The sequence below is a fragment of the Eleutherodactylus coqui genome, chromosome 10 (genome assembly GCF_035609145.1).
Source record: "Eleutherodactylus coqui strain aEleCoq1 chromosome 10, aEleCoq1.hap1, whole genome shotgun sequence".
Classification (NCBI taxonomy): domain Eukaryota; kingdom Metazoa; phylum Chordata; class Amphibia; order Anura; family Eleutherodactylidae; genus Eleutherodactylus; species Eleutherodactylus coqui.
This window is the reverse complement of record NC_089846.1, coordinates 96,894,463-96,919,699: the sequence shown is the minus strand read 5'-3', so window position 1 is coordinate 96,919,699 and position 25,237 is coordinate 96,894,463. Positions and strand designations below refer to the sequence as shown.

At 44.5% G+C, this 25,237-nt stretch overlaps 2 protein-coding genes across 5 annotated transcripts in view; one reads left to right on the top strand and one right to left on the bottom strand.

The window, feature by feature from the left end:
* The window catches only part of LOC136580746 (mucin-2-like), a 30,819-nt gene extending 24,811 nt beyond the window's left edge, over positions 1 to 6,008 (bottom strand). For 2 of the 3 annotated variants that reach the window (XM_066581570.1, XM_066581572.1), the window contains exon 1: positions 5,869 to 6,007. In XM_066581570.1, the coding sequence (XP_066437667.1) occupies positions 5,869 to 5,935 (67 nt within the window). In that variant the 5' untranslated portion in view covers positions 5,936 to 6,007. Of the gene's footprint in view, positions 1 to 5,868 lie in introns of all 3 variants that reach the window. The other variant, XM_066581571.1, reaches the window with a different exon arrangement.
* LOC136580748 (uncharacterized) overlaps positions 46 to 25,237 on the top strand; it is a 129,506-nt gene continuing 104,314 nt past the window's right edge. Inside the window, exons 1-2 of one of the 2 annotated variants that reach the window (XR_010787007.1) lie at positions 46 to 575; positions 14,929 to 17,470. Coding sequence is in view for 1 of the 2 variants with exons in the window: in XM_066581573.1 (XP_066437670.1) it covers positions 404 to 575 (172 nt within the window). In the remaining variant the exon portion in view is untranslated. Of the gene's footprint in view, positions 576 to 14,928; positions 17,471 to 25,237 lie in introns of those variants that run through there. The other variant, XM_066581573.1, reaches the window with a different exon arrangement.

The window sequence follows — 25,237 nt, the reverse complement described above, 5'->3', positions numbered from 1 at the left end:
GGCGTGTGCTAGGAGCTGCATGTACAGTATAGCATTTGGAGAATAGAAGGAGACTTTGCAGATGAAACAAAGCTAGTTTGCTAATGCACAAATTGTCTAACCATTTTCTTAGCAAGCTGCGGCATACCAATCACGCCATGTGTGCCATTTTGGGGAATTTGGTGTAATTTGCTCTATGCTGCCTGCTTTACGAGCTTCAACCCTATCACCAAACATTATTCATCCAAATGTGTGAATGGCAACTAAAGATCTACTCCTCTGGGGCCGTGGCCTAGCCGGCATGTGAGCGGCTGCAGTTGGAGAGAGCACCCATGCCAACCCTACAAGAGACATCCGGATGGCAGACCGGGGGTAGCAGTGGAAAGCTGCCGGCGACAACTTGGAGGTCTACGGTAGAGCTGTGATGCCTATGGGAGAGCAGGACACCATAACTCACCACAAAGAGCAGAAACAGATGGGAGGAGAAGAGGATTGTGGACTACAAGATGGTGGCGACACACCGCCTGCGGCGCCAGCGCAGGAACACCGTTCGAAGAACTACCTGAGCATGAAGGCTGGCTCAATTTGCCAGACAGGTACCACCATCATAATTATAGGAAGGTGGGATTGCAGGAGTACAGACATCAGGCAGATCTCATGGCAAAAGGGCCAGTAAATAGCTTGGAAGGGGAAGGAAGGGAGTCTGCTGTGCTGCCGACGACTAATAGTAAATGAGATTTAATTAAATGAAAAAATCTGAACGCTATTATATGATTTAAGATACAATTAATGATTCATTTAGATAATTTGATGATTACCGTATATTGCACACAATGTAATTGGCATTTCCAGCAATGACATATGGATGATGTACTGTAGTCAGCATGCAGAATTCTTTAAAGGAGATGTCCCGCGCCGAAACGGGTTTTTTTTTTTTTTTAAACCCCCCCCCCCCCGTTCGGCGCGAGACAACCCCGATGCAGGGGTTAAAAAAACCACCCGCACAGCGCTTACCTGAATCCCGGCGGTCCGGCGTCTTCATACTCACCTGCTGAAGATGGCCGCCGGGATCCTCTGTCTTCATGGACCGCAGGGCTTCTGTGCGGTCCATTGCCGATTCCAGCCTCCTGATTGGCTGGAATCGGCACGTGACGGGGCGGAGCTACACGGAGCTACACGGAGCCCCATAGAGAAGAGGAGAAGACCCGGACTGCGCAAGCGCGGCTAATTTGGCCATCGGAGGGCGAAAATTAGTCGGCACCATGGAGACGAGGACGCCAGCAACGGAGCAGGTAAGTATAAAACTTTTTATAACTTCTGTATGGCTCATAATTAATGCACAATGTACATTACAAAGTGCATTATTATGGTCATGCAGAAGTGTATAGACCCACTTGCTGCCTCGGGACAACCCCTTTAAGGGTTAAAAAACAGCTATTTTTTAAGGGTCCCAAAATGTAGACTCTTAAAGGGGTTTTCAAGGCATTTATGACCTCTCCTCTCCCACCGATCAGCTGATCCTCAGGCCCACTGTCAGCTCAGCTAAGCTAGACGTCCGCACCTTGGTCAGAGCTAAAAGTGTCATAGAGGGCTTCAATGGGAACGATGCCTTCCATTACACTTCCGTCTCTGACCATGATGTGGACATCCTGCTCATCTGATCGGCGGGCAGACCTCTACTGATCAACCACTGATGTAGAGTAAGTAGGCAAAATTCTGGTGGATTGACACAACCTTCCAGAAGCAGCAATCCTGTTTATGGGTGGCCAAAGTTTCCTTTATTAAAGGGGTTGTCTGAGTTGTATCACCTGTGGACAACCCCTTCCCCGTGCATTTACTTAAGTCATATATTCACCTCTCCTCACCCCCGCTGTGTCCCACTACACTACTCGCTTCCCTCCGCCTTACTTTTTTTCTTATATAGTCTTTAACCCGGCTGCACTAATGAAGAGGTCTTGAGTTTCTAAATGCATTTGTTTGCTAGTTTTAATCTAATTTAATAAAGCAGAGATAAGTCACCGATTTAAGGGATTGCTGCTTTGACTTCATCCTGTTGAAGGTTGTGCCATTTCACCAGATTTTTGCCTATCCACTCTACGTTATACTGGGCAGGATTTCTTTTCCCTTCTTCTCCCCCTTAGTTTCTCATCATACATTAAATATCATTTAAATGTATCCAAGCATTGGCCTGTGTGAAAGGATCAGCTTAATATGTACAATGTACGATGTCACTATACAGATAGTCGGGTGACTTTATATATAGTTAAGCCTTAACTAACCAAACCTTCTGCATCCTCCAAGACTGAGAAGTGTCATTCCAAAACATATTCATAAATGTGCTGCAATCTGTTTTTATAGAGTTTGATTCCAAATGGGTTTCAATGTAAAAAATAAATCGTGCTCCAATTTTGGACATCAGATCTAAGAGCATCCAGTACAGCTCCGCCATAGAAATCAACCTCTCTGCACTTGGTAAAATGTGTTTTCTGTCTTGCAGTGTATAATTATAATGGGGTCGCAGGTTCCAGTGTTTCTGTCTTCCGTAGTTTTTACCTATTTGATTACAGATCCCGTTTTGTTATAATAAGATTTTTTTGTATTGTTATATAATATCCTTCGAAAAAAACTAATTTCTAAGCTGCCAATTAATGCCGCTGCAGATATCATAGTTCTAGACATGTGATACAAGTGTTCCGTACGTCTCTCTGGGTGGTCGCTCCGGTGGTAGACGGTTGTAATGACGGATAATTACCATCTAGTTACATAAAATGAAATGGGAAACGATTTTAAAAATGCTTGAAGTAAAACAAAAAAATGTAATCCTTTTAGCGCCACAGACCGAAATTGAGAATTGGTGGGGCAAACTTCATATGCCAAGTCTTACTTCTGTACCTGGCATCAGTAGCAAAGCATGCCGAGAAATCTGATCTCCACATAGGAGCACATTTATAAAGGGTTGTATGCCAGTTTCTGCTATCTGTGTCAAAATTTGCAAATGTTTCACTTTTTGCGCCGGTCCCAACATTTTTCTGAAAAGTAGTTGGAGCATGTTGGATTACCCCAGGAGGTGTCATAAATCATGCCAGAAATGCAGAGCAGGTCGGAGCTGGTGAATGCACACGGAGGTGCCGGGCGTGCTTAGTATGCGAAGAGGCCTGTGCCAGGGAAAATTACTGGATAAATGATATGATAAATACCCGAAATACGCACTCGTCTCCACCAAGCCAGCCAGGACTCAAGCCGCATCATCCACCATAGTCCTACTGCTCTTATAAGAAGATACTGTACATCCCTCATATTGTATATAGCTGCTCACCGTTCCTCAGACAGACATGTCACATATATGCTCATAGTTACATACACAAATTGCCTTGGGCTTTTATGGCAGCTGCTTGGCACTAGTCTCTATACATTGCTAAGCCCAATCGCTTTTTCCCTATGTTATACAATTGTGAGCTTGTTCTCTCATTGCTAGTGAATACTTTGTACAACGTCAACTTCTTTAAATATGGACATTTGACATAAAGATATCTACAAGGTCACAAAGTATTGGCCATATCCACTACTGACTGAATATGTGGCATAACGCTGCTTTTTTTTTAAATTATGTTTTTTGCAGTTTTGAGCCAGATGTTGGTTGCCATGGTTTTTGTGCGAATAATGCTGGATCCAGATTTTGCTTTTCTAAATTTCCAGTGTATTTTTTCAGTCCATGTGTTTCATTGAAATTGCTGCATATTCTAGCATTTTCTCATAGGCTTCTCTACAGGGAAAAAACATAAAAGAGAAGACGCCTCCCAAAACCGCCTCCAAATAATGCAAATGCCGATGTAAAAAAATCGCTGGCTTTTATTACATGCTTATTTTTTAGGGGCTTTAACCCTTTTTGAAGTACTTTTTTATCCTTCTACCCAGAACTTCCCTGTCCCATTCTCATGCTAAACCTGGAGCCACACTCTATGACATTCCTTTCTTCACCTCCCTCGTTTAATGGAGCCCTTATTACTTTAATTAAGAATACTTAACATTTCTTAATGAATGCCTGCCAAATTTACTATGGCGGAACCCTAGCCAACAGCATGAAGCAAGACGCCGGAAAGTGGAGAAGACTCCTGCACTAATGTGAACTGATCTCACAGATATCTTAGAGATGCGTTGGTTTATAAACCAGAAGATTTTATGATTTTTATTCCTGACAGAGAAAAAGTTAAAACAAAGGTAAAATACAAAAACTACTAAAAAATATATTAAAATATAAAATAACTTTCTGGAATAAACGAGACGATCGCTGAGAAAAGTGACCAACCGTCAGATAGAAGGAAACGCACAGATAAAAAAGTATAATAGCATTTTACAGCATTTTTTATATACTTTTATATCTTGTAGATTTTACTGTCAGAACATTTTGGGGCCGTTAAAGAGGTGGGTGTAAAACGTATTAAAAAAAGAGCAGCTTTATAGCTGACCATTAAGTTACATCTGACTGTTGTTTCACATCTGACTGTTATTTTGCGCCTCTCTGTAGTTTTACATCTTTTACTTTATTACTTTTTTACTTTGTGTTTTCTCTCTAGAAATTCATCATTTAAGTTATCACTAAAAGTCACATTTTATCCGGTGATTTATTTTAGATACTTCCCAATTATATCCTGATCTGATCCGCTGAGGACTGAATGATTTTACTTTTGTCTGTTTTCAATTTTCCAAATTTGTTTGATAGATTTGGCACATTTTTGTCATAAATTTGATTCCACCTTCTTCTTTACACGACCTCCTGGGTTATCAACTTTGGACCATCTTTATAACTGGCACAGACTAGTAGTAAACTGGCACATCTTACAAGAAAATAAATTCATGCCCCATTTTCTACACACACTAGAAAAGTATCTCGCACGGTGCAACAATCTGTCCTGTTTGGGGCAAATTAATACATTTGTCTGAAAAAATTTGTGCCAAAACTTTTGTTGCAACTAATGCCAGAAGTGTGACAAGAGGAATAGTAAATCCGACCCAATGACTCTTGGTTTGGGTTGTGTTAATGCCAATTTTTTGGGTCAGTGGGGTTTTTTAAATCAGAGTGAGCTTGGGTTGTGGTATTTTCAGGTTTTTTGAAGCTTCAAAAATAATTATTCACATTTCAAATGAAAAAAGAATGAAGAAAACTTAAAAGAACGACACATTTCGTAAATAAGAAGGTGACGAATAGAGAGGGTGGAGGATTTCGTTTTTTAACCTTTTTCACCAACACTGAAATTTCTGCTAGATTTTGTCTCTTGAATCACAATGATAGAAACACAACTGAGACAAACATATATATATATATATACATACTCCAAAATATTACAGATATCAAAACACACAGGACCTCTTAGCACAGGGGCTGGCATATCATCAAGTCAAACATTAGTACCCCCACAGTGACACAATCCAAAAAATGTCTACTCCAACACTACATATAACACAGAAAGAGTAAAGCGCCCAAAAATTACAATGACTTTATTATGAACATAAATACAATCTACATGACAATAATAGACAAGGAGGCTACAATAAATGTCACTATGACTTATATTGCAGCCTCCTTGTCTAATATAGTCATGAAGGATTTATTTATGTTCTTAATAAAGTATTTTTTGTACTTTTTGGCGCTTTACTCTTTCTGTGTTAATGTCCAAAGTATTACAGTTGAATATCCTCGCTATGACTTCACGGTAATGGAAGTCAACAGCACAAACAGTTCTGGTAACCTATAAAGCTTTCACCACCTAAATAATTCTCCATTGGCCAAATCTGATTTTTCACACTATTATACATTATAGACAGATCCATAAAACAGGAATAAAATGTCGTCCTCCACCACATCCATGTCTGGATTGCTCCATGACTTACCGATGCCGGACAACATGGCAAAAAGCAGCAAAACACATGTTAAAAGAAGAAATGATGAGTTCCTCATGATGAGTGCAGTAAATGTCCTTCAGTCCCAAAAACCAAAGAAGGAGAATAAGAGTCCAAATGTCTATGGAGAAAAGTGTGGCGGAGTTTTATCTGAAGTAAAGAAGGACAACCCAGAGGAGACATTACTCAGCAGTGACAAACCTAATTTTCTTCTCTCTGTTCTAAAACAATTATCTTAAATAGTCAAGAAAATCAAGGCCGATGAGCTGTGACACATCATCTGATTATGACATTAACAGTAATTTATTGAAATTCCAGGTACTGCTGTAGTGTCAGTGAATGGAGAACTGTTCATGGTGGGATGATTAGGACAGTGACAGGGCTTCAGGGGGTTTCAAATCTATTAGTGAATTATGCATTAAAAGAGTAGCCCCTGGGTCAGGACCCTCAGTTTTAGCCGAAGCTAAAAATGGTTATAAAGATCTCTGGAGGACTTGACAGGTTTATGAATTAAATGGACATAGTGTTGACATCTATGGCCATTGTGTAATGCTTCATCTCTCCTGTGGGGGTGCTACAGGGAATTTAATTATTTGCTCATTCAACTAAAAATTACAACTAATCGGATTGATTATTCCAGCAGCAGAACAAAATGTGATCAGTTTGTGGTCAAGGAAGTAGGTGGCTTCTACAAGTTCTGCGTGATTATTTGGGATCAAAAACAGCATAGATTTACGGAAGGAATTAGTTTGGGAGTGATTACAGCCAAATGAAAGGATTATCTTCTGGTTTCTCACCCAGTGATCCACAGGATACCCAAGTTACATGAAAACATTTTCCCTCCCCCTTAGGGACTCATTATATCGGATATAGGTTTCATTTGTGAAAAATTAAAGCTCTTGGGTAGATTCTAAACTAACTATACGGGACACATCAGCTTTCTTTCAGAGGTAAAATGGAAATCTAGTTATTGGTGGATAACTCTGGATGTGGTTACTCTCTTTTCACTGCAACATAAAACTTCTCCCGTCTTGACAGTACATATCTTCAGAGAGGAGTCCCCATGGGGTCAAAGTTTTCTTCTTATTCCGGCAAACGTAGTCATGGTCAGATGAGAAGAATATATTTTCACCTCAGAGAATCCTTTTGAGAGTCACATCATTTGGTATGGATGCTTTATCGATGACCTCCGGATTATTTGGGACTGTCCATACCTTTGTTCATTGGATGTGTCAATAATTACCAGTATAACAATTTTTAGGTGAACTCTTGCACAAGAATGTAAGTTTGATGGATTTGATTTGGGAGATTCTACTTACAATTGGGTTGTTTATTCCATTTATGGCGGATTCAGACGAATGTATTTGCGGAGGCATTTCCGCATGTGAATATCTTGGCCATACAACGCAGCAATGGCTTCGATCTCATTAGATTCGTTCAGACAAACGTATTTTTCTGCGCAAAATCATCAGCCTCATCATTCTTGCTATTTTCTAACTTGATTCATTCGAAAATATGTTCCGTATGAGCAAACATATTTACGCATACACTGGTCTGAATAAGCCTTACAGGAAGCTTTGTTGGTCAGCTCCATATTAGATGCTACGTCCTCCTGCCCTGCACATACTATGAAATCAGTATGAGTGGGGAAATACATTACAGCCCAATGCACCTGCTCAGATCCTGTCAAGTACTGTATAATACTACTAGTAGTGAATTAAATGACGGGCTTCTCAAATGTAGCATCCGTCTACACCAAGTGATTATCATTTAAATGAGCCAACAATGTCAGAGTTCCCTCATTCGCTCTCAGGCAGCCTATTTATACAGCAGATACATCGTTGGCTCATTCAAACGAGAAATCGTTTAATCATTCACATTCGCTGTATAAGTAAGAACGGCGGAACGTATCAAAACCGAACGATAAGTGAACGAGCCAACAATGATTTTTATGCCTGCATACAATGAATGAAAAGCAAATGAACTATCGATCGTTGGCTGCATTTACACTGAAGGATTTCCCTTTATTTTTGCTTATTTGAACGATTTTTTTGAATGATGATCGTTCCATGTAAAAAGGTTTTAAGCTACAAACTGGGTATGTCAAAATGAGCAAAAATAATTGTGAGCAGAAAATCCCGTATTTGATAAGCCGGACGTTCAAAGCGATAGAAAAAAGTAATAAAAATAGGATATTTTTTCAACACCATAAAGTCAAAATTTCAATCAGATCAAGTCTGTATTTTGTAAAACCTTTTTTGTATCACAGTGAGAAATTCAAACAGATTCTGAGCTGTTGGTGTTCATGAGAGGCGCTACTTTGTTTTATATAAACGCATGACTGTAATGTCTGATGTTTTGTTATTGAGAAGGTTCAGAGACCTCAGAGGGACGCCCGGGATTGGCAACACCTATTGTACTCAAGAGACGCACACTGGATATTGCATTTTGGATCCCATTTTCCTAAACAGAAAGTACAGAGCCAGATCAGGGGCCTAAAGGGCCCTAAGGGGAGGCAAACATGACAGGGTAGCTAGGGATTAGGAGTAGATAGATGGGTTAATGCAGCAGTTATGTGTAAAGGGGGGTTGAAAATAGGGGTAGACAGGGATTGGTGGAGAGAGGGATATGTTAATTAAGGGGAGTAAGGTTATAAAAGTAGAGGGTTTGAGCGGGAGTGCCATTTTAGAAAAGAGAAAGTGAGAAGAGTCCCACCCATCTTCCCTTAAGAGAGTATGAAGAGTTAGTGAGTTTATTAAAGGAATTTAAGGGGATACAGTATTGATAAGGGATTATGGGTGGACGTGTATTTTCTATTGTAGCAGCCTGTGGCGGGTAGGGGGTCCTTGGAGGCCATTTTTTTATATTAGGGTGGAGGGAATTTGGTGGGTACAGCCTCATGTTTAAGACTTCCCATTTTATTTAATTGTGGTTGGGTCTGGTGCTTTGGGTAAGGCCAGGGAAGGGATCCCGGGAGGCCTGGATCCTTCTTTGATATTCTAGCCTCCTATTGGGGGGCTAGTGGTGTCTCCGAGCCGGGTGTACGGTTGGAGGCAAGGTTCGGTTTTTATGGGCCTAAGCACCAGACCTTTGTGACCCCAAGGACCTCCTCTCCTTATATAGATTGGTTAATATGTATTTGTTAATTTGTTTAAATAAAATGGCTGCTGTGCCCAAAGTATCCGAAAATTAATATGGTCTCAGTGTATCATTGGGGGTATACAGTAATAGGTTGGGATGGGTCACAGCGCATGTGAGTCTAGCATACCCGTGTAATGAATAAAAGTAATATTTCTTATATTTTTATTGACTTGTCTATGACAGATCTCTAGAATGTATTACTACAAGAGAATTCCATATTTATACTGTATTTAGGATACCACTTGGGAACGTTCCAGCTCAGAAATGAGGGAACGCACATTCTGACTGGTTTTCATTCTCTGTTACCTATGCCATGAGTAATCATTGAGTGTTGGAAATGTACTAGGGAATCAAACCGGCTCTGGATTTTCTACCTCATTTATATTTAGATTTTTATATCCTGATTCATTTACGGTTATTAGGTAGCAGCATCGCTCCAGGGTTAGATCACTATCTGCAGCAATAGTAGAAGACGCTCCAAACGTTGGACAGAAATGCTTTAAACTGAGGCTGCAAACACAAGCTTCTGAGCGATATAATGGAGGGTGGAAAATATGCAGCATGGGCGTAACTATAGGGGGTGCAGGGGATGCGGTTGCACCCGGGCCCAGGAGCCTTAGGGGGCCCATAAGGCCTCTCTCCTTCATATAGGGAGCCCAGTACTATGAATAAAGCATTATAGTTTGGGGCCCTGTTACAAATTTTGAATTGGGGCCCAGGAGCTTTAGGTTACGCCTCTGATATGCAGCTTGGTAAAGTGATAGATTTCAGTTGTCAGTCTCCAGTCACACCGTGATATGAGTACTGAAGACTCTTTCTATTCTATCCTATTGCAGTGTCCCATAGGGTGACCCCAGACACATGGCATATGCTGAGGAGCTGGGAGGGCAAGATGCTGGCTTGTCATGGCAGCACTTACCAGGCTCCCTCCCGGAGTGACGCACGCAGCCAAGGTCAGGGCAGCGCTGGGCCTTTTCTGGACACTTCTGGCATGGGGACGCCCAATAAACATTGGGACAGGTGAAGGGGTTTCATGGGTGATGCCACCATTCTGGCACCCACCGACATGAACATTGGCGGGGAAATAAACAAGCCACAGACAGAAGTATAGTACCTGAGGTCCCCGGGAATGGTCAGGGCCTGGAAATAACTTTAATGGGTAATAACTCAAATAATACAAGGCAAAAGACAATCAGTATTCCAAGTGCAGATAAACTTAGAAGGAAATTCAGACAGACTTGAAGAAGAGTACCTCCACACAGTGGTCCCAGACTTCAGGACGCTTGGGTGTGAACAATTGAGAAGATAAGAGTACCTCTGCACTGGGCCTTGAGTAGGAAAAAGACTGGCTCACACTCTCTCTCTCTCTCTCTCTCTCTCTGGGGGCTCACTCACTACTCATGCTGATTCTTGCACTTGGGAATTCTCTCCTCCTCTTCCATCTTCAACATGTGAGGGCTGAAGGTGCCCCCATGTGACTCTGTACTTTTCTCTATCTTGTGGAACTTGAGATATAAGCCAACACCCAACTTTTCCTGCTCTCAAGCACTCACATTTATAGCTTTTCTCATACCACATGACAGGACAGAATTGTTGCATTTACAGACAGTCAGCTCATACTTTGCAGTGCTGCAGCTGTGCAATACACATAACAGAATGACAAGACAGTTTTGCACAGTGCATCTACATAAGACATACATGTATGACATTATAGAGGGGCCAGGAAAGCATTTACTGGGCCACTACACTATCTTGACTCTACTTCTGATTCTGTGAACCCAACCGTCTTCACATGATGTGTAACCTCAGATTTTTTGGGGGTGTTGTGCAGTTTACTGTGCAAACGTAGATGATTTGTGTCCTTTCTGTTTGGTGATGAGCTTCATCCACAGTGACAAAAGGAAGAAACACAAAAGGGGGGCTCCGGCAGAGATGCATCTTCTGATCCACCAAAACTTCTTGACCAATGCCTATTTTCATCCCATTGAGCTTTTGGGCAGAATGCCGGAGCCTCCCAAAATCTATTATTAACCCAGTAAATTTCATAACATTTGCCGACATAGTAATCATTCCATTCTTCAGATGACTTGTCCCTTTCAGCGTCTCACTTATTACATTTCCATGGAGGAACGTCATCGTGAGCCATGCGCTCGGTATTATTTTCTTACTTTGTTTTATAGTAACGTAGTAATTTGTGGGTTTTCAGGTTGTGTGAGCTGACTGATATACGACTGTGAAGGAACTCCTCAAACAGGAGAATACTTTATGTATGTAATTAAAGATCAAAGCGATTACACGAGTGTGATATGCACTATGGTTGTCGACTTACGGTAATTACTTGTTACAGCTGTCAACCCGGTGATCAAACTTTCATTGATTTATTGTTATAAAGAAGCAGATCGTAAGAGAATGAAATAAACCCGACAAATAAAACTTCTAAGAATGGAGCTACCAAGAAAGACAAACAAGACTGAAGGAACTCTCCAAGAACACCGAAACATCTCAGGAGAAACCTGCAAAAATATAATCACTACTGGGATGCAGCTTACATGTGTGTGTTATATATGCATGAGATGGATCACATGGGAAGGCCACCTGTTTGCTGATAGGTACCACAGCACTGTGTACGGAGGACTCATCACCAATGTCCCCCCCCCCCCCCCCCCCGAGTGTTTGTAGGTGGTGAGCGGGGTTGTTAGGTACCGATTCTTCTCACCGAAAACCATTGAAAAATATTGTTTAGTAGCATCCAAAGGATGAACTGACATCCAGATATGCAGCACCAGGAATGCCCAGATTAAAGGGGATGTGCCATCCGAAATTAACCTGTTGTATTAATCACATTTTTCGTTAAACATACTTTTTAAGAATTTTTGTGCTTTGTTTTTGTTTTTTTTGGTCACTAGCTATATTTTTTAAGAAATCCTAAAATCCTGCAGTTCTCCCATTGACCGCAGAGCTGAATACTAGTCTGACATTTCCCGTTCTGTAGAGTAAACTTCTCATCTGTCATCTCATAAACATAACAAACAAGATTACACTGACAGGTGACACCTACATGTAGATAACACAGGATACACCATTCACAATAGGTAGAGGCTATGGTCATCTACTCCCCCTCTTTGCAAAACTTCCCCTCAACAGGTGGCAGAACATGTTTAGGGAATTCTTCCATACAAGTCAATGCCTCCACGTCTGACCACTGTGTGAATGGCCCATGAGGCTGCTGTAAAACATATCTCTAACGGCTCTTAATCTTGCTCAAGGAAGATGTCCGCGGCCATAGTCATGTATAGATAAGATGGCCGCCCCCATAGTCATGTTTGCATCTTTTTTTAATGGATCTGTTTTGTCGCACTTTCCTCCTGCCTAGCACTTTTTGTTCAGTTCTGTCACCCACTGACTAAAAAAAATGGAAGGATCCCTTCCATTTGATCTTTGTTTTTCATAGAATCGGTAGCGCAGCGGTCTGCAGTATTATTTCTGTATAAAACATGAAAGTGAAAAAGAACAGAGAAGACTGAGAAGAACCGAGGCACGTCTACAGAAGTCAATGGGGGCTCAAAACGGAAGCGTTGGTTTCTATTTGGCTGCTCCTAAGACAGAACAGCTAAATGTGAGACAAAGTGCAAATGGGACCGAGCCCCAAGCCGTCTTATGGCGTCTAGAATGCAGACACGATATTAACCCCTTCCCACTGCACCCTTGTTGTTTATTCATTTTCATTTTTGCTTCCCCACTTTCAAAAAATCATAACCCTATTTCTCCGGTGACATAACCACTTAGGGGTTGTTTTTTGGAGGACAAGTTGTATTTTTCAGCGTTACCATTTAATGTACCATAATAATGTATTGGAAAACTTTTTAAGATTTCAAAAATACAAAAGAGTGTAAGCTCTCGCTCACGACCTGAAGGTTGCAAGTTCAATCCCCATGTGGTTCAGGTAGCCGTCTCAAGGTTGACTCAGCCTTCCATCCTTCCGAGGTCGGTAAAATGAGAACCCAGCTTGGTGGGGGGTAATAAATAAAAATTGCCTGAAAGCACTGCACATGTGTTGCACGACCGTGGGATACGTGGTGAATGGAGGCAATGAAAGTCAATGGGTTTGTGTTGATACATGCACATTTGCGTGAGAAATAAATTGCAGCATGCTCTATTCTTCCGTCTATTACATGCATACAGACCTATTGATGGCTATGGGGGCGTGTGAATATGCAATGCAATTAGTTGCGTAAGCACTGTGTGTGAAATGCGTGTTGTTAGGATACATGCAATAAAGTGAAAAAAAGCAGGCAGAAGTTGATGTGCAAAAAAACGCATATGGGATCATGCGGAAGGAAAAAGAGATTCAATACATAAGCATGCGCAGTTAATTATGTGCAGCGTTTTACGCATCGCCCGTGGACATGAGGCCTTATTCTGAGGGTCAGTACGATTACGGAGATACCAGATTTATAGTTTATGCCTTGCTACTTAAAAAAAATCAAACATCTATTAAAAACTATTTTCTGTCACAATTTTCTGACCCCCATAAGGCCGGGCTCACACGCACGCTGTCATGCGCAGTCTTCCTTCTTTAATTTTTTTTTTACATTTTGCTCTGTGGCTTAGCGATGTTGCGTATAAACGCTGTACATATGTAATAGGGCTCTGTCACGTGTAATATGCTGTAAAATAGAGCACGCTGCATTCTTTTATCTGCGTGCATTATACGCAATGAATGAAGGCTAGTGTGAATGAAAGTCAATGTACTTTCATTGACTCTATTCACTGAGTATTATGCCCGTGTGATACAAAATGATATTACGCTTGTGTGGGTTACGCCTTACTATTTTATGTTTCTACTGATGGAGCTGTGCGGGGCTCATTTTTTGCAATATTTTGGGGTACATACAGCTTTTTGATCACTTTTTATTCAAATCTTTTTTGGAGGTGGGGGTGGGAAAGCGTAATTCTGGTGTTGCATATTTTTTACAATGTCTGAAAAAAGCATTTATTTAACTTTTTTAAAAGATTTAAAAAATCTTTATTTCACTTATTTTTACTTAGATTTTTAACTTCTCCTAGGGGACTTAAACTTATGATGGTTTCATTGTTTTTACAGTATAATGCATAGTATAGTCTTTACTGTATTCTGCCAGGCATCCTGTTAAGACATGTCACAGGCACATCATAATAGATGATAATTCATGGCAGCCCTCAGAAGGACCTATGCTACCATGGCATTCCCAGTGGCACCTTCTGATCTCATCGCGGCTGGGTCATTTGGGACATAACAGTCCAGGTCAGGACATTTAAACGCTGTTGCAGGTGGGTGTTGGCTGTCCATCTAATATTACCCAATGGGTGCTGTACAGGGAAGGCACACATCAGGAAGGGAATAAAATGCTAGATAAATATGGCGTCCAGCTAGATAAATCAGGGTAGTCCATAGAATTTTGGTTTTATATCTAGAGGTAGTTAAAAGTTTACTGGTAACAACTCTGGTGACCTGGGCTAGTGAAGGGGTTTATAGGAACATCTGAGAGGACTACGGCTGGAAAAGAGAAAATGCAGAGAAAATACCAACATCCCTGGTGACGGAAGGGTTCATGCTAACACATTTATTGTGCTCTAAGGTGTTGTAATGGTTACTGCCACCTTCATTGATGGTCTAGAATGGTGAAAGGGCTCATGCCAACATCCTTGGTGGTTTAGAGGGGTAAAACATTTAATGCTAAAATGTGTCCCAGAAAATAAGAGACGAGCTGCGATGGAGTTAATAATAATCACTTTGTGCAATTACTCCTCCTCCAACCACTACCAATTCTGCATCCAGACATGTAGACGAGATGAGTCATTGATGTTTGATTGACAGCTTAATTACAAGAACATGTATCTTCAATCTGTAATTGCTCTCTCTGCTTTCAGCTCCCATCTTCCTAGGAGAAGCACACTCAGATTTGCCGATATGAGCTGCATATAAAAGGATTTGCTTCTAAAAATGAACCTACTGCGTGAAATTAGGCAAATGTGGATCATGTGACGGCGAATGGATGAGTCTAATAGAGATACACTTGATGACTCACAAAAATGACACTGTGAAGACAAAACTACAGAAACTCCATGACAGTGCTGGTTTGGGATAGATAGGCCAGTAACTTTGGCTAATTACTAATCGCCATGATTGCGGCCATTTTCCAGCTCACAGGAGGGATTTTGGACACTGGAGGAATTTATCACGGGTATTTCACTTATTTTGCCGGACACCATTTTTGGACTATGATTTGCAACTTTTTACAGCAACCGTGAAGAATGGACAGGAAAGGGGCGGGGTTTAGCAGGAGGGGTGTGGTCAGCAGTGGAATGACTTGTATTGAACTTGAAGCCAAAAAGGTGTAATAAAGGCACAAATATATACCTGCTCATAGCTGATGAAGCACCAAGGCTTTCAAGATGAGTCAGACTTTTAATTTGGTGCATTTTACCCTAACGAACTTTAGTTTAAAGACAGTGTATGAAACACCACTAATAAATCTCCGTCGCTGCTCTCCGCTGTGCAGGTGATAAGCCCTGTAATCCCGGTAATGAATCTGTGTGTCAGCATTGACAGGTAATGGAGATATCTGGCTGATATCCAATATGGCGGCGGCCCAAGTGCTTATAATGCTACATAAGTACATACCGACGTTTCTTGCTTGTCCTAGATTTCCAAGGAGCCGTCTGTTCCAGGTTTTACCAAGAAACACAGACTGAATCGTGAATGGAGCTTCTAGTATTTAACCAGTCAATATTGTGGAATCTGATGGTAAAGAAATCATTTACCTTCACCTGAGCCAGAAAAGCATCAGGCAGAACCTAAAGCTCCCGAGCCCTGATGCTAGGACGCTTGTGGGACCCCCTATAGCTACCCCGACTACTCCCTCTGTGTCCCCTATCGCTACACCCCTGACCGTCCCCCGTGCCCCCCCTTAGCTATAACACTGACCAATCCGTCTAACCCCCCCCCCCCTCATAAATACACCTCTGACTGCTGCCTCTGCCCCCTATAACTACACCCTTCTTCTCACCCCACTGTGTGGGAACTATATGGGGATCTCCTCTTATTGTTGCAATATTACAATTCTATATTGCAATTATAGCAGTGGTTATAATATAATACATATAAAATCAATTACATAAAAAATCATCTAGTGGACTTCTATGTAGAGCCCAACCAATATCAGGCATTAATGAATTATAATTCAATTAATCAATAAATGAGTGGATATAAAACCTATATATATATATGTGTGTGTGCATTCATGGGTACATTTAGTTATAGCATAAATTTATTGTTTGTCCAAAATTATTAGTGTAAATATTTATGTATAAATTATATGAAATAAGCCGCCTGCACACAGCCGGGTCGGATGCCCTGCGTGAAATCTTGCAGCAGGACCCGACCCGCACCCCTGCAGGGACCATTGCGGGTCCCACCTTCTCCCGTGGCTCTGGCTCTGTGAGTTGCCGGCTGCTGGCCAGCCAGCGCATGCACAGAGCAGAGTCGGGGTGCCAGGAGTGACATTTCTGTGCGAGCCTCTGTGAGACCCGCACAGAAATAGAGCATGCCGCGATTTGTTTTCCGCATGTATTTTCACGCAGACAAATCGCAGCCGTCTGCACAGGATTGTGTTTTGCAATGCAATCCTATGCATGCGTCAATGGGCGGAAATTCTACCAGGGTCTTGAGCCGGTAACCCCAATACATTTCCTTTTTTCTCCGATGACTTATGGATTTCGTGAAAATGGATTCTAATGGACTTTTTTTTTCAAACTTTTTCAATTTTTTTTTTATTTAAACTTTTACAAATATTTTTTCATTTCAATTAAAAAAAAAGAGAAAAAAATAATGATATTAAAACAATATTACAGAAATAAAATACATTTTGTAAAAATACAATGATATTCTTCAAAGAATTTCCATTTGCGGACATAACTTGCATTGTCCCTTTGGGAAAAAGAATATTATATTAAACATATTGGTCTCTTGTACTTTTTTCTTATTATAGTTTACTCGGCACTTTCGATCCTCCCATTCTTTGTGTCTAAATCTGTTTGTTTCAAATTAGGCAAACACAAAAAAATCAAAAAAACAACCATAATAAGGCCTCCTTCCCACGAACGGATTTCCGCCGCGTAATTCGCGGCGAAAATCCGCTGCGTTGCACGCAGCTATTAGGTTCTATTGAACCTAATAGCTCCATGCTCACGATGCGTAATTCCACCGCGGAATTACGCACCGCGATTTCTCCCGTCCTCACCCGCAGCATGCTCTATTTTCTGCGGGTGAGGACGGGCTGTACGCACTGACGGCTTCCATTGCAGTCAATGGAAGCCGTCCATTCACGCTATCTCCCGCTGTAACCAGCGGGAGATAGCGTGAAAAAACGCTTTCCCGCCCACCGCCGAGCGTCATATGACGCCAAATGACGCGGTCCGGCCGCGTCACGTGACACGGCTGGTGACGCGAGAGCGGTGGGCGGTGACGAGCGGTGACGAGCGGTGACGCGGCGGTGGTGGGCGGGGAAGCGATTTCACGCTATCTCCCGCAGGTAAGTATAGGGGCTCTGGGGGGCGCCGTGACGGGCTTCACAGCGGAATATTACGCTGCGGAGCCCGTCACGCTCGTGGGAAGGAGGCCTTAAATGGGGAAAAAAAGTAACCAGAAGGGGGTACTTTCAATATTTCTGTCCTCCTCTCTTTCTACTGCCCCATCCAGACCCTATCCTACGTCTCATATTCCATTCCGGTCTGTCCCGTTATCCTGCCCTCTGTTGATTCTCAGTCTTCCCAGAGATCTCTAGCATCCTCTATTAGGTACCCGGTTGTATACTGAAAGGGGGTTACTATTATACTATTAGAGATGAGCGAGCATACTCGCTAAGGGCAATTGCTCAATCGAGCATTGCCCTTAGCGAGTACCTGCCTGCTCGGGAGCAAAGATTCGGCTGCCAGCGGGGAGCGGCGGGGGAGAGCGGGGAGGAGCGGAGGGGAGATCTCTCTCTCCCTCTCTCCCCCCTGCTGACTGCCTCAACTCACCTGTCACCCGCTCCGGCACCCGAACCTTTGCTCCCGAGCGGGGAGATACTCGCTAAGGACAATGCTCGATCGAGTAATTGTCCTTAGCGAGTATTCTTGCTCATCTCTAGTTACTGATAGAAAACAACTATTAATACAAAAAAGTTTCTGCGCTCATAGAACTGTTTAGTTCAGCAATCAATCAGCACCAACTAGAAAGGAGTCACACTCGAGAGGATGGGGGTATGATGATCAGAAATCCCCCTCCTTGAAGTGATGTCTCCTCACTGTCAAATAAACGCCACGTTCTAGTCGCATCAATAGTACGATATCACCTTTATTCCAATTAATGATGAAAATGAGCAACGCGTTTCTGTGCTCTCAGGCAGTGAGGAGACATCACTTCAAGGAGGGGGATTTCTGGTCATCATACCCCCCTTCTCTCGAGTAAGTGTGACTCCTTTCTAGTTGGTACTGATTGATTGCTGAATAGAGATGAGCGAACGTACTCGTCCGAGCTTGATATTCGTGCGAATATTAGGGTGTTCGGGATGCTCGTTACTCGTAACGAGCACCACGCGGTGTTCCGGTTACTTTCAGTTTCCTCTCTGAGACGTTAGCGCGCTTTTCTGGCCAATTGAAAGACAGGGAAGGCATTACAACTTCCCCCTGTGACGTTCAAGCCCTATACCACCCCCCTGCAGTGAGTGGCTGGGACGATCAGATGTCACCCGAGTATAAAAGTCGGCCCCTCCCGCGGCTCGCCACACACGCCTTGTGAGTTAGCTGAGGGACAGTGGTATCGTGCTGGAGCTGCTGTAGGGAGAGCGTTAGGAGTTAGTGTAGGCTTCAAGAACCCCAACAGTCCTTCTCAGAGCCACATCTACCTGTGTGCAGTACTGTGTTAGCACTGTATTTTTATTTTTTTTTTCAAAATTGGATCTGCAGAGCATCGCGCCCTGCAATAGGGACAGAAGTGGTGGTTAGGCAGGGAGAGTGTTAGCAGTGGGTGTAGGCTTCAAGAACCCCAACCGGTCCTTTCTAGGGCCACATCTATCCGTGTGCAGTACTGTCCAGGCTGCTGTTAGCAGTGTTGCATTTTTTTTTTTTTCTCAAAACCGGCTGTGCAGACCATTGCACCCGGCATTAATACTACAGGGATAGAATTGCGTAGGCAGGGCCAGAAGACATACATTATTCATTGAATAGATGCAGTGTGGCTTGTCCTTTGAAAAACAAGGGAAAAAATTGTATTTCGCCTGCCTCTGACAGTCCTCAGGGCTCTGGGTACGTGTGTGCTGCGTGCAGAACGTTAAAAAAAATCAGACGCAGCCAGCTATGTTTTACTGCAGGCTTGCGCCAATTTCTTTCCTGCATGGGAAATCCCTGATCTGCTGTAGCGAATAACTTTGCATCACTGCAGTTCTCTGACACATTTGCAGGGCCACAACACAGTTATTAAACTTAGTAGTATTCATTGAATACACGCAGTGTGGCTTGTCCTTTGAAAAACAAGGGAAAAAATTGTATTTTGGCTGCAGGCTTGCGCCACTTTCTTTCCTGCCTGGGAAATCAAATCACTGGTAATACACCATGCTGAGGGGTAGGGGTAGGCCTATAGGACGTGGACGCGGGCGAGGACGCGGAGGCCCAAGTCAGGGTGTGGGCACAGGCCGAGCCAGTGTGGTGGCCAGGGGTAGAGGCAGGGCCAGACCGAATAATCCACCAACTGTTTCCCAAAGCGCCCCCTCGCGCCATGCCACCCTGCACAGGTCAAGGTGCTCTACGGTGTGGCAGTTTTTCACAGAGACGCCTGACGACCGACGAACAGTGGTGTGCAACCTTTGTCGCGCCAAGATCAGCTGGGGAGGCACCACCAACAGCATGCGCAGGCATATGATGGCCAAGCACCCCACAAGGTGGGACGATGCCCGTTCACCGCCTCCGGTTTGCACCACTGCCTCTCCCCCTGTGCCCCAACCTGCCACTGAGATCCAACCCCCCTCTGAGGACACAGGCACTACCGTCTCCTGGCCTGCACCCACACCCTCACCTCCGCTGTCCTCGGCCCCATCCAGCAATGTCTCTCAGGGTAGCGTCCAGATGTCGCTAGCGCCACAGTTTGAGCGCAAGCGCAAGTACGACGCCATGCACCCGCACGCTCAAGCGTTAAACGTGCACATTGCAAAATTGATCAGCCTAGAGATGCTGCCGTATAAGCTTGTGGAAACGGAGGCTTTCAAAAGCATGATGGCGGCGGTGGCCCCGCGCTACTCAGTTCCCAGTCGCCACTACTTTTCCCGATGTGCCGTCCCAGGCCTGCACGACCACGTCTCCCGCAACATTGTACGCGCCCTCACCAACGCGGTTACTGCCAAGGTCCACTTAACAACAGACACGTGGACAAGCACAGGCGGGCAGGGCCACTATATCTCCCTGACGGCACATTGGGTGAATTCAGTGGAGGCTGGGACAGAGTCAGAGCCTGGGACCGCTCACGTCCTACCCACCCCCAGAATTGCGGGCCACAGCTCGGTGGTGGTATCTGCGGCGGTGTATGCTTCCTCCACTAAAGCACCTTCCTCCTCCTCCTCCTCCAACGCAACCTCTGTCTCGCAATCAAGATGTGTCAGCAGCACGTCGCCAGCAGTCGGTGTAACGCGGCGTGGCAGCACAGCGGTGGGCAAGCGTCAGCAGGCCGTGCTGAAACTACTCAGCTTAGGAGAGAAGAGGCACACGGCCCACGAACTGCTGCAGGGTCTGACAGAGCAGACCGACCGCTGGCTTGCACCGCTGAGCCTCCAAGCGGGCATGGTCGTGTGTGACAACGGCCGTAAGCTGGTGGCGGCTCTGCAGCTCGGCAGCCTCACGCACGTGCCATGCCTGGCCCATGTGTTTAATTTGGTGGTTCAGCGCTTTCTGAAAAGCTACCCCCACTTGTCATACCTGCTCGGAAAGGTGCGCCAGCTCTGCGCACATTTCCGCAAATCCCACACGCACGCTGCCACCCTGCGGACACTGCAACATCGGTTTAATCTGCCAGTGCACCGACTGCTGTGCGACGTGCCCACACAGTGGAACTCTACGCTCCACATGTTGGCCAGACTCTATGAGAAGCGTAGAGCTATAGTGGAATACCAACTCCAACTTGCGCGGCGCAGTGTGAGTCAGCCTCCTCAATTATTTACAGAAGAGTGGCCCTGGTTGGCAGACATCTGCCAGGTCCTTGGAAAATTTGAGGAGTCTACCCAGGTGGTGAGCGGCGATGCTGCAATCATTAGCGCCACCATTCCTCTGCTATGCATCTTGAGAAGTTCCCTGCAAAGCATAAAGGCAGACGCTTTGCGCTCGGAAACAGAGCCGGGGGAAGACAGTATGTCGCTGGATAGTCAGAGCACCCTCCTGTCTATATCTCAGCGCGTTCAGGAGGAGGAGGAGGAGCATGAGGAGGATGAGGAGGAGGGGGAAGAGACAGCTTGGCCCACTGCTGACGGTACCCATGCTGCTTGCCTGTCATCCTTTCAGCGTGTATGGGCTGAGGAGGAGGAAGAGGAGGAGGAGGAGGATCCTGAAAGTGATCTTCCTAGTGAGGTGTTAGGATGCCTTTCTCGTGACCCTCGCATTCAACGCATTCTGGCCACTACGGATTACTGGGTGTACACACTGCTCGACCCACGGTATAAGGAGAGCCTTTGCACTCTCATTCCCGAAGAGGAAAGGGGTTCGAGAATGATGCAATACCAGAGGGCGCTGGTGGACAAACTGATGGTAAACTTCCCATCCGACAGCGCTAGTGGCAGAAGGCGCAGTTCCGAGGGCCAGGTAGCAGGGGAGGCGCAGAGATCATGCAGCATGTACAGCGCAGGCAGGGGAACATTCTCCAAGGCCTTTGCCAGCTTTATGGCTCCCCAGCAAGACTGTGTCACCGTTCCCCAGTCACGGCTGAGTCGGCGGGAGCACTGTAAAAGGATGGTGAGGGAGTACGTAGCCGATCGCACGACCGTCCTCCGTGACGCCTCTGCCCCCTACAACTACTGGGTGTCGAAGCTGGACACGTGGCCTGAACTCGCGCTGTATGCCCTGGAGGTGCTTGCTTGTCCTGCGGCTAGCGTCTTGTCAGAGAGTGTGTTTAGTGTGGCTGGGGGAATCATCACGGATAAGCGTACCCACCTGTCAACCGACAGTGCCGACAGGCTTACACTCATCAAGATGAACAAAGCCTGGATTTCCCCAGACTTCTCTTCTGCACCAGCGGACAGCAGCGATACCTAAGCAATACGTATTATGCACCCGCGGATGGAAGCATCGTTCTCTCTCACCATCCAAAACGGGGACATTTCTGCTTCATCAATCTGTGTCTAATATTCCTCCTCCTCCTCCTCCTCCTGCTCCTCCTCCTGAAACCTCACGTAATCACGCCGAACGGGCAATTTTTCTTAGGGCCACAAGGCTCACTCATATAATTTTTCTAAACAATTTTTATACGTTTTAATGCTCTTAAAAGCGTTGAAACTTTAACTTGAACCAATTTTTCGTTAAACTGGGCTGCCTCCAGGCCTAGTTACCACTTAAGCCACATTAACCAAAGCGATTAATAGGTTTCACCTGCCCTCTTGGTTGGGCATGGGCAATTTTTCTGAGGTACATTAGTACTGTTGGTACACCAATTTTTGTGGGCCCTCGCCTACAGTGTAATCCAATTAATTTTTTGCCCACCTGCATTACAGCTGACGTTACATCAGCTGTGTTGGGCACTGCAATGGGATATATTTATGTACCGCCGGTGGGTTCCAGGGAGCCACCCATGCCGTGGGTCCACACGGAGTTGTAACTACATGTGTCCACTTCTAAAGAACCCCAGTCTGACTGGGGCATGCAGTGTGGGCCGAAGCCCACTTGCATTAAACATGACATTACCTCAGCTGTGATGGGCAATGCAATGGGATATATTTATGTACCGCCGGTGGCTTCCTGGCACCCACCCATGCTGTGGGTCCACAGGGAATTATAAATGCATCTGTTTCCACTTGTAAAGAACCCCAGTCTGACTGGGGCATGCAGTGTGGGCCAAAGCCCACCTGCATTAAGCACGACATTACTACCTCAGCTGTGTTGGGCAATGCAATGGGATATTTCTATGTACCGCCGGTGGCTTCCTGGCACCCACCCATGCTGTGGGTCCACAGGGAATTATAAATGCATCTGTTTCCACTTGTAAAGAACCCCAGTCTGACTGGGGCATGCAGTGTGGGCCGAAGCCCACCTGCATTAAGCACGACATTACTACCTCAGCTGTGTTGGGCAATGCAATGGGATATTTTTGTGTATCGCCGGTGGGTTCCAGGGAGCCACCCATGCTGTCGGTCGACAGGGACTTCACAATAGGGAGTTGTACCTGCCTGTGTCTATGAATTAAAAAGCCCGGTCTGACTGGGGCATGCAGAGACACCTTGACAGAATGATTAGTGTGTGGCACATAGGTTCCCCATTGCTATGCCCACATGTGCAGCTCCTGATGGCGGTGGCACAGGATTCTATTTCTCATTGCTTCTGTACAGCATTGTGGGCTATCGCCCCACCCCTTTTAAAGAGGGTCGCTGCCTAGCCGTGCCAACCCTCTGCAGTGTGTGCCTGCGGTTCCTCCTCATGGCAGACGCACTTCTAAATAGACATGAGGGTGGTGTGGCATGAGGGCAGCTGAAGGCTGCGCAGGGACACTTTGTTGTGCGCTGTGGGGGGGAGGCGGGCGGTTGAGCAGCATGTAACCCAGGAGAAGTGGCAGTGGAGTGTCATGCAGGCAGTGATTGTGCTTTGTTGGAGGTAGTGTGGTGCTTAGCAAAAGTATGCCATGCTAATGAGGGCTTTTCAGAAGTAAAAGTTGTTGGGAGGGGGGGGGGGGGCACTCTTGCCGCTATTGTGGCTTAATAGTGGGACCTGGGAACTTGAGATGCAGCCCAACATGTAGCCCCTCGCCTGCCCTATCCGTTGCTGTGTCGTTCCCATCACTTTCTTGAATTGCCCAGATTTTCACACAAGGAAACCTTAGCGAGCATCGGCGAAATACAAAAATGCTCGGGTCGCCCATTGACTTCAATGGGGTTCGTTACTCGAAACGAACCCTCGAGCATCGCGAAAAGTTCGTCCCGAGTAACGAGCACCCGAGCATTTTGGTGCTCGCTCATCTCTAATTATAACTAATTTTATCCATAAGTATATATAATATTTGTATATTTCACATAATCTAGGCATAAATATTTACACTAATAATTTTGGACAAAAAATAAATTTATGCTATAACTAAATGTACCCATGAATGCACACATATATATATATATAGGTTTTATATCACTCATTTATTGATTATTTATTGATTAAGTAAATTATAATTCATTAATGCCTGATATTGATTGGGTTCTACATAGAAGTCCACTAGATGATTTTTATATGATTGATTTTCTATATATTATATTATAACCACTGCTATAATTACAATATAGAATTGTAATATTACAATAATAAGAAGAGATCCCCGTATAGTTCTCACACACGTTATACTCTCATATTGTTTTATGAGTGAGAATAGGGAATGGAACGCACATTGGGTTCCACCTACGCCGATCATGTGACCTGCGTCACATAGAAACCGAAAGTCCATCCCACTATAGTGACATCATGATGACGGTCTTGGCGTCTGATGCGGGCGCGGGGATTGTAAGTCTCATTAGCAGATGTACTTATATAAATGTACTTTGTGAATGCTATTTTATGCTTGAGAAAGGCACCGACATGTGCCGAAACGCATTGCAGAAATGATGTAATAAAGAACGGTTATTTTAAAACGAATAGAACGGTGGGTCCGGAGATCATTCTCATAGTCCTAGAGTGCAGAGTTTTTTTGTTTTCTCCTTTGCTTGACTCATTTGCAAGCCCCTGGTCAACCAGAGGGCTGCCATCTTCCAAGACGCATCTCCAAAATACCTGGATCAAAGGACAAGAGACATACTGATATGCAGATCTGGACACTAGGTACCGGTGGGATCCCTATCCAGGAGTCCCACCATGTACCAGGTGAGTGGAATTCATTCTATTACTTTGATAAATAATATAAGGGTGCTATTGTGTGTCAACATATTCTTTCTTTGCATAACTACACTCATGACTGCTCCCTTTGCCTCCTACA